General features: G+C 43.0%; 1 protein-coding gene across 2 annotated transcripts in view; it reads left to right on the plus strand.

Moving 5' to 3' along the window:
• The window catches only part of FECH (ferrochelatase), a 41,019-nt gene that overhangs the window by 3,891 nt on the left and 24,932 nt on the right, over positions 1 to 12,196 (plus strand). Inside the window, exons 2-4 of one of the 2 annotated variants that reach the window (XM_023218351.3) lie at positions 2,622 to 2,748; positions 9,393 to 9,512; positions 10,788 to 10,936. In XM_023218351.3, coding sequence (XP_023074119.2) covers positions 2,622 to 2,748; positions 9,393 to 9,512; positions 10,788 to 10,936 — 396 coding nt within the window. The remainder of the gene's footprint in view (positions 1 to 2,621; positions 2,749 to 9,392; positions 9,513 to 10,787; positions 10,937 to 12,196) is intronic. The other variant, XM_023218352.3, reaches the window with a different exon arrangement.

The following is a 12,196-nucleotide window of genomic DNA, read 5'->3' on the forward strand; positions in this document are numbered from 1 at the left end:
GCTGGGACTACAGGCACCCCCCACCATGCCAAGCTAATTTTTTTTTTTTTTTTTTTTTTTTTTTTTGTATTTTTGGTAGAGACGGGGTTTCACTGTGTTAGCCAGGATGGTCTCAATCTCCTGACCTCGTGATCTACTCGCCTCGGCCTCCCAAAGTGCTGGGATTACAGGTGTGAGCCACTGTGTCCGGCCTTTCTTTTTTTTTTTAACTCCTTAATTTTTTTGTAGAAACGAGGGTCTTGCTATGTTGTGCAAGTTGCCCCCAAATGGCTGGGCTCAAGCGATCCTCCCACCTCAGCCTCCCAAAGTGCTGGGATTACAGGTGTGAGCCACCACACCTGGAACTCCTTCCTTTTGTTAGGTTTGAAGGAGGAAATGTCATTTTATTACAGGTGGAGTACCCCTTATCCTGAATGCTTGGGACCAGAGGTGTTTTGGATTTCAGATATTTTTAGGTTTTGGAATATACTTACCAATCGAGCATTCCAAATCTGAAAATCTAAAATTCAAAATGCTCCAATGAGCATTTTCTTTGAGTGTCATGTCAGCGCTCAAAAAGTTTCAGGTTTTGGAGCATTTTGGATTTTGGATTTTCACATTTGGGATGCTAAACTTGTACCAGCAGTCAAATTGTGGAACGCCAAGGTTTTATTCTCATATCCCATGGAGTCTGATACAGTTTCACTCATATAAGGAATTAGGGACATTGCAGCATGATTAGGAACCTGGTTAAATCCCATGATGATGTTCAGAATTAAACTTATGTAAAACAGGAGATGTGAGTTGGTTTGAGCCTTGGAATTGAATTTCTTTTTTTTTTTTAAACACCAACTCAAACCAGATGGAATTGAACTTCTTTATGGAATCTTTGCACTTCCACTTTGAGTTGGTAAAGATTATTCAGCATAAGCTCACATAATTGGCTCTGCTGGGAATGTGCACAATCTGGATAGTTGGAAATCTAATGGCCTGGAGATATCATTGTCTTCTATTTTACAGACATGGTAGGTGATAACATCAGAGCAGGTATAGTTCCCATCCTCTAGAAACTGACAATTGAAACTAACGCCAGCACTAATCACATGGTGGATGCTGCAGAGCGCTTCACTCCTCTGCTCTCCTCCTTACAAGAATCCCTGTAGCAAGGTGTCATTTTACAGATGGGGACACTCAGGCTCAGGAAGACCTGGCCCCAGGTCACATTGCTAGTAAGTGGCAGAGCTGAATTCAGAGTCAGAGCTGCTTGACCCACAGCCTAAATTCCTCCTCAGGGCACCTTTGCCTGTTAGGAGGAGGAGGGCAGGAGACTGATGGCAAGCTGATTTATAACCGACGGGTTTGAGAATGGGGAAGAGGTCATGTGCATAGCACCAGGCGCCATAGTAACCGCCCTCTCACATGGCCGTCTTCAGTACATCCTCTATGGCTTCAGTTTCATTTCCCTGGATGTTTAAGAACCAGTACTCTTCATATGACAGCTGAGTATGGCACATGGACTCCTCGATTCAGGTGGGTTCTTCAGGCCCACTGCCACCTCCTGTGGGCCCAGGACAAGGGTATACTTGAAGGCACATATATGGTATGTGGGATATCGCAAGCTACCAAACTGGGAAATATGTTCTGTCCTCCTATATTGACAAATAGACCTTGATCACGACCTGGAAGGGTGAGCTCTTGAACTCTCTGAGCTCCTGCAGAAGTGTAGAGGCCTTTGGAGAGTTGCCTCTGATTCATACAGTTTCCTGCTTCTCCTCCTGCCGCCAGCTCTTTCTGGCCTTGTGAGGAGTCTCGCCCACAGCCTGGATGGATTCTCTGGTCTGCATGCCCGGTTCCACTCTTGCTCCTGCAAACGGCTATCCCTTGGCCACCATTCAGGTCAAGACTTGCTACACTGATGGCACAACCTCCCTCAGGAGGATGGATCCAGAAAAGATGCCTGCACCGACCCTGGGAGTGGGTGTGGAGCTTGGGGGACAGGGAATCCTGGGGTGCTGGGAGCCTGGTCTGGTACGTGGGATGTGGACTCCTGGCGGGGCATGTCTCCTTGGTGGTAGAGGCTGCATACCCCGCGGGGTGGGGTGCAGTGGGAGGAGGGTAGAACAGGCCCTAGGAAGCAGAGGCCCCTTATCAAGGTTCAAGGGCAGTTCTGGGTTCTCAGCACCAGTGTTTTCCGAAGAAGGCTTGGAGGCAGAAAGGAGAACTGCAGCTATTTGAAAACTGGCCCAGTTACCACTCCTGAAATTGGCGGCTTTTCACCTTTTCTGCAGCCCCTTGTCCTTCCACAGGAGCAGCACGCTACTGTCACTCATGTTGGTCTCAGGCAGGGCTTCTTGTGAGGGATTGTATCAACATCTGCAGCTGAGGTGGGGAGAGGAGGTGTGCGTAGTTTCTAAAATGCTTCCCTGCAGGCTCTCATCGGCCATCCTAGGGGAGCGACCCTCTACCCCATCCCCTTGGACAGGCCTTAAGTGCCTTTACCTGCCTGCAGAGAAATGCTAGGAAAATCATTTCTGCCATCGCATCTCTTTAGATTTTAAATCCAGGAATTATGCTCTGAGGACCTCTTCAGAAGAAATTACTTTCCAGCTAGATTTCATGTGAGCACTTTAATTTTGTCACAGTGGCATCCAGCAGCTGGAGGGTCTGTCAGCCATGGAGGTGGAAGTCAGGTGCAGCTGCAGCAGCCGCCGCCACAGAAACAGCCCAGCATGCCCAGCATGCCAAGCCTCAAGTTCAACCGCAGAAGAGGTATGAGTCTAACATCAGATACAAATAAGGATTTCTCTTTATCGATGCAGACACCAGTAGACCGAAGCTGCCTAGGAGGAAAGGTGCTGGGAAAAGCCACTGTGGAAGGAGCAGTGTGCTATTTTCTTGGCTTCCTTTCAACAGCTGTTAAACCACAGATTTTACACCCTCCTTCCCCACTGGATCTTTCCCCGCAACAGGGCTATTGTTAAAAGACACAGTTGAGTACAAACAGTCTGCAAATTGTGTTAAGAATTTGGTTCTGGAATATGTCACATAACACAAATTATATATGCTGGAAATGTATTTATGAACCTAACATAATTATGCCTATGAAATGTATGTTCTGTACAGGATAACAAATAACTGATCTACCAAGAATTTCTATAGGAAACTAGAGTATTGTTGAACATAATTATAAAGGAAGTAATATGACTTATCATCTATTAAAGAAGTGAAGTACACGTTTCATACCTCACCTCTTCTGTTGCTGGTGGCTGGCAGCAGGCATGGCATTGTTGCAAGGGTCCTCTTTAGTAGCAGAAGTCACAACTGCTCCCAAGTCTTCCTCTGTACAGAGGCAACAGAAGACTCTATAAAGGGAAGTTATGGAGATGAGTACGTAGAAACAGCACCCTTTAATATCAGGCAGAGTGAGATAAAGTAGCTAGGACCTATTTAACTCCATGACCTTTCTCCTAGATCACACATTGGTTGATGAAAATTATACAGGTATGAGTGTGTGTGTGTGTGTGTATATATATATATATATATATATATATATTCTTTTTTATTTTTTTGAGAGAGTCTTACTCTGTCACCTAGGCTGGAGTGCAGTGGCACAATCTCGGCTCACTGCAACCTCCACCTCCTGGGTTCAAGCAATTCTCGTGTCTCAGCCTCCTGAGTAGCGGGGATTACAGGCACACACCACCATACCCGGCTAATTTTTGTATTTTTTGTAGAGATGGGAATTCACTATGTTGGCCAGGCTGGTCTCGAACTTCTGACTTCAAGTGATCCGCCCGCCTCGGCCTTCCAAAGTGCTGGGATTACAGGCGTGAGCCACCACACCCAGTCATATATATATATATATATATTTTTTTTTTTTTTTTGAGAGGGAGTCTTGCTCTTTCTCCCAGGCTGGAGTGCAGTGTCTTGATCTTTTCTCACTGCAGCCTACACCTGCCAGGTTCAAGCAATTCTCCTGCCTCAGCCTCCCAAGTAACTGGGATTACAGGTGTGTGCCACCACACCCAGTCATTTTGTATTTTTAGTAGAGATGGGGTTTCACCATGTTGGCCATGCTGCTCTCGAACTCCTAATTTCAAGTGATCCACTTGCTTTGGCCTCCCAAAGTGCTGGGATTACAGGCGTGAGCCACCGATTTTATTTTGAGAAGAAGTGTTGCACCGTTACCCAGGCTGTAGTGCAGTGGTGTGATCATGGCTCACTGCATCCTTGAACTCCTGGGCTTAAGCGATCCTCCTGTCTCAGCCTGCTGAGTAGCTAGGACTACAGGTGCACACCACCACACCCAGCTAATTAAAAATTTTTTTTTTCTTGTAGAGATGGGGTCTTACTTTGCTGCCTAGGTTGGTTTTGAACTCTTGGCTTCCAACAGTTCTCCTGCTGTGGCCTCCCAAAGTGCTGGTATTACAGGCATGAGCCATGAGCCACCGTGCCTGGCCAAAACCAAAATTTTCTTTATTGTGTGTTTATTATTTTTTGCTGTATGATCATGAGTATGATGATTGAGTGCTGTGTAACCTGAGGTTACTTGGGGATGGGCATTGGATACCTTCTTCATCTGGCAGCCTGCCAAGCAGGCCCATTCCAATTCTCCTTGCCCGTCCCAGCCCCTCTCCCCACTTTAGCTATAAGTACTGAGGGTTGGGATTTGATAGAAACTGAAGAACTGATTCAATATGGAATCTTGGAAGAAAAATTATTTCATTTGTGTGTTATTCTAGTGGCAACTCATTAATATCAGTAGCCTTAATATTATTAAAATTAAATGAAAATCTTTAAATTCTACTAAGTAGCTTTAGATCATATTTATATAAAATACATGGGATCATTTTAGAGAATATAGATAGGGAAAAAAATACTTTAAACATTATGAAAGGTATTACCACCCAATATTTTGTCTCTGTCTTCTTAAAAAAAAAAAAAAAAATAGAGACGGGGTCTTACTGTGTTGCTCAGGCTTGTCTTGAACTGTTGGGGTCAAGCAGTCCTCCTGCCTCAACCTTCCAGAGTGCTGGGATTACAGGTGTGAACGACCAGCCAGGCCAATTTTGTCTGTATGACTATTAAGATTCACTCTGTATGTATTTAGCAAGATGTGACCATACTGTACATCATATATTTATAATGCCCTCTTTTTATTTATCATCGTATAAATATTTGTCTATAGTATTTTAGTAACTGAAGAGTATTTTATTAAGTCATAAACTACCCTGTCCAACATTATGGGACGTGTAGGTGATTTCTAGTTTTTTAATATTAGAAATGGTGAAGCAATGAGTGTGTCTTTGTGGATTATTCTGATGGCAGACATTATGAAGGCATTGTGCTGCTTAATGCTTGGGCTGGACTAGATTGCAGTACTAGGGTAGACACTACACTAGGCTGGGGTTGACAGATTCGTTCTGTAAAGGGTTAGGCAGTAAATTTTTCAGGCTTTGTAGGCCAAACTCTCTCTTTTGCTGCTATTCACCTCTGCTGTTGTAATGTGAGAGCAGCCACAGATATTACATAAACAATAAGGGGAGCTGTGTTGCAGTAGAACTTTCTTTACAAAAGCAGGCAGTAGGGGTGTATGTGTGTACACAGATTTAGTGCCTGAGCTGTAGTTGACCAAATTCTGTTCTGGAGGCATCGTAGACCCACAGGCCAATCATGTCTTAGAGGTTCAATGAAGAGCTGGGATCTTATTACTTTTTCTTGAGGCTGACCATATAGAGTAGAATAGAATTATTGTTTATGAATTGATAAGCTTAAGTTTCTGTTATGTACATTTAATATTTCAAGGAAAAACCTTGTATTTTGAGAGTCCCGGGATATAAAAATGGCAAAATGTTGAAACCTTTCCAAGTGAGAAATTTTAAATGTATTTTGCTGTATACAATTTTATGTTCAAACAAACGGAACATGAACATTCAGACCTTGGTCTCAGGTGTGTTCTGTCTGGAAGGAGAGGAGATGGAGGCTCTTGACTAAAGCTTTCACTTCACATTCTAGAATAGAGGGGTGTCAGACTAGGACTCACTAATGCGCTATTCATCATGCACAACACAGTTTTGAATTAAGTGCATGTGTATTTAGGTATTTTCAAGTCGTGTGCATCTCTTTAATGTGTAAGATCAACATGGGTTTGCAAAACCATGAGCAGGGCAGAGTAGCATCCCCTTTAAAGCCACTCTTGTTCTGAGCTCAGGTGTTATAGATGAAAAACAGCTCTAAATCCCGTTTGCACACTGATACTGTCTGTGGCTTGGGTAAGTCTTTTAGCCTGAGGTTTTTTAACCTGTAATCTGTTAACTGGCAGCAATCCATGGGAAATGCACTTAATTTATTGTGAGTCACAGATTTTCAGGGCGAAAGACAGGATCCCAGGAGAAGACTAGTGGTCTAAGTAGAAAGATTAAAGGAATATCACAAAATAATGCATCTGGAATTTTCAGATATCAAGGAAAGAAAACTCAACACACCCCTGTTAATGCAGGCGTAGGACTCGAGCATGGAAGAGTTACATAACAACCACATCTTCACTGCAGTTGCTTGTTTTTTTAAAAGGGGATGAAGCCCTCTTCCTCTAAGACAGTGATTCTCAGTAGGGGGAAGGGGTCATTTTTGCCTCCTGGGACAAATTTGGCAGTGTCTGGAGACATTTTTCGTTGTCACACTGGGGTGGGGTGTGTGCTGTTGTCATCTATAGGTAGAGGCCAGGTATGCTGTTAAGCCTCCCGCATTGCACAGTACAGTTCTCTACAACAAAGGACTCTCCAGCCCCAAAGGTCAGTAGTGCTGAGGTTGAGGAACTCTGGTCGAAGGCAATGATGTGAAAAGGGACCTTAGTTAATCTTTATAATGGGGTCTAAATGAGAAAATCCCTGACCTCATTGTAATGCCATATTTCTTCTTCCCCAGGAATTGATGCGTATTCTGAAGAATTAGGTTGAGAAATCAGATTTTTACCTCATTCACTTACAATAGGTTTGATCAAGAAAAGTTTCCACCTGTTTACATTTGACATATGCTGCTGCCTTACATTATTGCCAAATGTTGTTAATAATTGTTTAAAAATTACCCATTCAGATGTCATCATAAGCCCAGGACAATGGCTCACACCTGTAATCTCAGCACTTTGGGAGCCTGAGCCAGGAGTTTGAGACCAGTCTGGGCAACATGGCAAGACTCTGTCTCTATAAAAAAATTTAAAAAGTAACCAGGCATGGAGGCAGGTGCCTGTGGTCCCAGCTCCTCAGGAGGCTGAAGTGGGAGGATCGCTTGAGCTTGGAAGGTCCAGGATGCAGTGAGCCTTGTTTGTGCAACTGCACCCCAGCCTGGGTGACAGAGTGAGACCCTGTCTCAAAAAAAAAAAAAAAAAAAAAGATGTCATCGTAGTATCATTAGTTGTCGAGCACATAAAGAATGTTTTTCTATACAGGCTCTGTCTCAGCAGCGTTGGCTTAGTCGCTGCTGTAGTCAGAGGTGGTCTGGTATAGGAGATTCAGGAAGTAGACCCCTCAGCACTCGTAATAACGGTGTTCAGATAAACTTCAGGCTGGTTATTTTTCAGCTGCCTTATTGAAAGTGAATAGAGGATATAACCATATAATGAAATATTATTTAGCAATAAAGAGGAGTGAAGTGTACTGATTCATGCTACGACATGTAGCATGAACATTTTATGCTGAGTAAAATCAGACACAATCATGTGATTCTATTTCTATGAAATGTCCTGAATAGGCAAATCTAGAGACCCAGAAAGTAGATTAGTGGTTGCTAGGGGTGAGGGGAGGGAATGGGGAGTGGCTTTAATGGATACAAAGATTCTTTGTGGGGTAAAAATGTCCTGGAGTTAGATAGTTGTAGTGGTTTCCTGCCCTTCCTTATGTATTAGAAACCTCTGAATTGTTCAGATTATGGTGAATTTTATGGTATGTGAGTTATATCTCAATTTTTAAAAATGGAAAAAAGATGAATGAATGGAAGAAATGCTCCTTGTTCTTTAGTTCCCCAGTTATTGCCATCCCATGGCTACCTGTTCATGGGGACACACAAGGTCTTCTGATGGCTCCTGCCAGCGTGCCAGAGGCACCTGGTCCTGCTCCGGCTTCGCCTTGCTCTCTGGCGGGGCTTAGGAGTGGAGAGCTCCTGGCCTAGCTCACTTTGGGCTGTGTTGACTCCGGAGCTTGATCTGGAGTTTAGGTTTACATTTTTGCCTAGTACTTTTGTTTTTTTAAGTTTCCAGAAACTGCTTGACCTAAAACTTGTTATGGAGCTCTGCTTTCTTTTTGCTTCTTCCTGGCTCATTCGGTGGTTGATTCTCTAGCCTGGGACTAATTTGAATGTTAGCACCAGTTCTTGCAGGAATTATCTAGCAGTGAATTTACATGCAGGATGGAGAGGAGAAGTTTATCATAACAGGAGCTACGGGTGAAGGAATAGAGGGAGGTCCGAGAGAAGGAAGCAGAGGAGCAAGCAATAACTTCAGTCAGTCCTGGTACGGTGGCCCACACCTGTAATCCCAGCACTTCGGGAGGCTGAGGCCAGTTCCTGAGGTCAGGACTTCGAGACCAGCCTGGCCAGCATGGCAAAACGCCATCTCTACTAAAAATACAAAAATTAGCCCGGGTGCCTGTAATCCCAGTTACTTAGGAGGCTGAGGCAGGAGAATTGTTTAAATCTGGGAGGCGGAGGTTGTAGTGAGCCGAGATCGTACCACTGCACTCCAGCCTGGGTGACAGAGTGAGACTCCATTTCAAAAATACAATAAAATGTAAAAAATAATTTCAGTCAGTACTCATTTAATTTAATCATTGACTAAAGAGACAGGAGCAGATGCAAGAGTGGGGATGGGCTGGTATTAGACTGTGGAGGTTTAAAATTAGGGGGGATCCCTGCTCTGTGTAGAGTAGAACTTACCATGTGCCAGCTGAAGCTGTTACCGCTGAATTCTCAAAACAGCATTTTGAGTAGGTGGTGGGTGCTGTGTTTTCCAGATGAGGAAACCTGAAGTTGGGAGGGGTTGGGTAACCTCTGTATTTGTATGGCATTCACATGTACAGATGCTTTAGCCTCAGGACAATTTTAGACTTTCTACCTTGACTCCCAGTCCCTAAAGATTCGATCTCTGTTCAGGCTGAGTCTTTAAAAGGGAAACATTTCCAGCTGAGTGAAGACTGATATCATGGATTAAGCCAAAAGACAAAGGTCCGCGTCTGAGCTGGGACCTTGAGGAACTGGAGGCCACAGATGTCCCTGAATAGGTATCCGTGTGATGGCAGTGAAAAGAGCCGTAGTATTTACCTTTGTATGGAACAGGTTAGATAAGAGTTGCTGGCTGAACCAAGATTCCACCCTGGAAGAAAATAAGGTGTGACAAATCAACCGTTGTATTTTATTTTCTGTAGGAAGCCCAAAACTGGAATATTAATGCTAAATATGGGAGGCCCCGAAACCCTCGGAGACGTTCACGACTTCCTTCTGAGACTCTTCTTGGACCGAGACCTCATGACGCTTCCTGTTCAGAAGTGAGATCCATATAAACACCTTGACTTGATTATAACCTTGGCACTGCATTGACATGCCTCTCTCAATTCTGTAGTTTCAAACCAGTAAATCGTTTTAATGCGTATCTGGTAATGGTTAAAGCAGCAGCATTGTTTTCTGTTGGATATCAGAAGGATATGATATCAGAAAATTTCAGGGGGAGAGAGCAAATAAGTTAGTGAGGATTCTCCTTGAGCCCTTTGCTCCCCAGAGCCCTGGAAATTGCAGTTGTCTTGACATACCTTAAGCACCTTTAAAGATTTTTAAAGATGTATTTGTCCTTGGCACTTAACGGCTGATTAACAGTCAGGGAAGCAATGATTATTATTCATTTGTACTATAAATATGGATTGTTGCTGCCCTTCTTTTCCTTTCATCCTTCTTTTCCTTCTTCCTTCTCTCCTTTTTCTTTCAAAATAGATTTTTGTAATGAAAAATTAATACATGCATGTGATAAGAACTACAAATAGTATAAAAGTAATTACAGTAAAAGGCAAATGTCCCTTTCCCCTTGCACTCCCAGTTACCCACCTGGAGGTCAACGCTGTTACATCCAGAAATAGTCTCTGCATATCCAAGTATACACATACACACACACACACACACACCCTCCCCCACTTTGTTACACAAATGTGAAGGTACTTATGTACTATATTTGAAACTTTCCTTTTTTTTTTTTAAACTTAACACTGCATCTTGTTTCATAACATTTTATCGATATATAGGTCTGGCTCATTTTTTGATTACTATTTAGAATTGCATCATATGGCCGTAACTTCATTTGTTTAATCCGTGCTTCATGTTGGACAGTTAGGTTGTTTACAGTATTGCAGTGAATATTCTTGTGCATACATCTTTGCTCCTATACGCAAGTGTGTCTATAAGATTAGTAGACTTTATTTTTTAAATAAAGAGAAATGTATACTTCCTTTGTCTTATATCCTAGTTCTCGTTAGGTGTGGGATCAAAATGTGTTACTCTAGTAGCTAGCACATATCCAGGGTTCTCCGCATGGGTACTGTGTGTCCTGAATCCTCAGGGTGTGCTACTGGAACAACTTGTGGAACACAGCTGGGTATTCCGCAGAGAGGGTCTAGCTTTAGCTCCATAATCTACAACAAGAGAGCTGGCTATTGTCAGTGAAGCTTCTATTTTAAAGGCTTAATCTTAATTTTTTTTTTTTTATTGAGTAGAAAACATTTCTCAGGTTGCTAAGGTGGAATAAAATCCACTTACCTGTATGTTAAATGATTTAGTAAGCTGGCACCATTCATCGCCAAACGTCGAGCCCCCAAGATTCAAGAGCAGTACCGCAGGATTGGAGGCGGCTCCCCCATCAAGATATGGACTTCCAAGCAGGGAGAGGGCATGGTGAAGCTCCTGGATGAATTGTCCCCCAGCACAGGTATGGTGTTTCTTCATTAACATGTAGCTAGATTAGTTCTTTCAAAGTGGTTATGAAATTCAAAACAGTAGTAGATGCTAAATGCTTCATGTGTACTGGCAACTCGATTTGTGGTGTTCCTACATAATACATGGTCATTTAATTTAGGTCTCCAGGCATTATCCCTTGACCTTTAGCCTTTGCTGTGACTTCTCACATTACAAGTGAAAAAATGCTAAGGATTTGGGACATGAGTTTCAAAAGGAAGTTCGAGATGTTTGTTAAGTTGAGGTAGACTATAAGGCATAAGCAACATACCATGAATAAAAGATGCATACATCATTACGCTGGAAAGAAATCTTTGGGAAATAAATTGAGTCTGCTGCTATTGCTATTTTCTTTTCTTTCTGATAGCTAATTAGAATATTTAGAGCAGTATTAGCTAGCTATCATGGAAGCCACAAGACACTAAGCAACTTACAGTGATGCTGTCAGCTCTCAGGATACCACCATCATAAGGTATTGAAGGTCCTCGTTGGATATGGCACCAAAAAGAGGATTGTGCACATCTGAGAACCTCTATCCAGAATAATAGTGTGCAGAATGAACCACTGAATGCATGGATGAAGTAAAAATGCCATATTAAACACATCGAAGACACAATTGATTGCAGGATAGCCTGTTTTTGTACAATACTAAGACACAAAAGCACTACCAGTTAATTTTAAGACACCATCTATTGTAGACTGGACTGATATGAGAAATGTTAAAACCAAAAAAATGTACATCGTAGGACACATGAATTACATTCATTGCAAATATATCTTAGAGCTTTGGGATCAGGATAGGTGTGTGACGCTGGGAACCCTCAAGGAGAACAGCTCCACTAGGCAGGACCAAAAGGAGCATTTCACTCTTTCCTGACATCACTGAGCAAGCGTCCACTCCAGCTGCTCTCAGAATCCACTGGTTCCAATGGCACAAAGTAACAAAGGATCCTGGCCCCTTCTCAGATCACCTCACATGGAAAATTGTTCAACTGTGCTTCTGCATATTTGGCTTGCTTCCTGCTTTCAGCTGTGGCTCAAGGACATTTCTTAGGCAGTTCCTCCGTGCATGCCACAGTGCACCTTTAAAATGTCAGCCCTCCATTCACACCTGCTTGATAGAGAACAAACTCCAGTCATTAACAGTTTATCCCGATCAAAGATTTCTTGTGGGCCTGGCTTGGTGGCTCATGCCTGTAATCCCAGCACTTTGGGAGGCCAAGGCAGGTGGATC

Source organism: Piliocolobus tephrosceles, chromosome 18 (genome assembly GCF_002776525.5).
Source record: "Piliocolobus tephrosceles isolate RC106 chromosome 18, ASM277652v3, whole genome shotgun sequence".
Classification (NCBI taxonomy): domain Eukaryota; kingdom Metazoa; phylum Chordata; class Mammalia; order Primates; family Cercopithecidae; genus Piliocolobus; species Piliocolobus tephrosceles.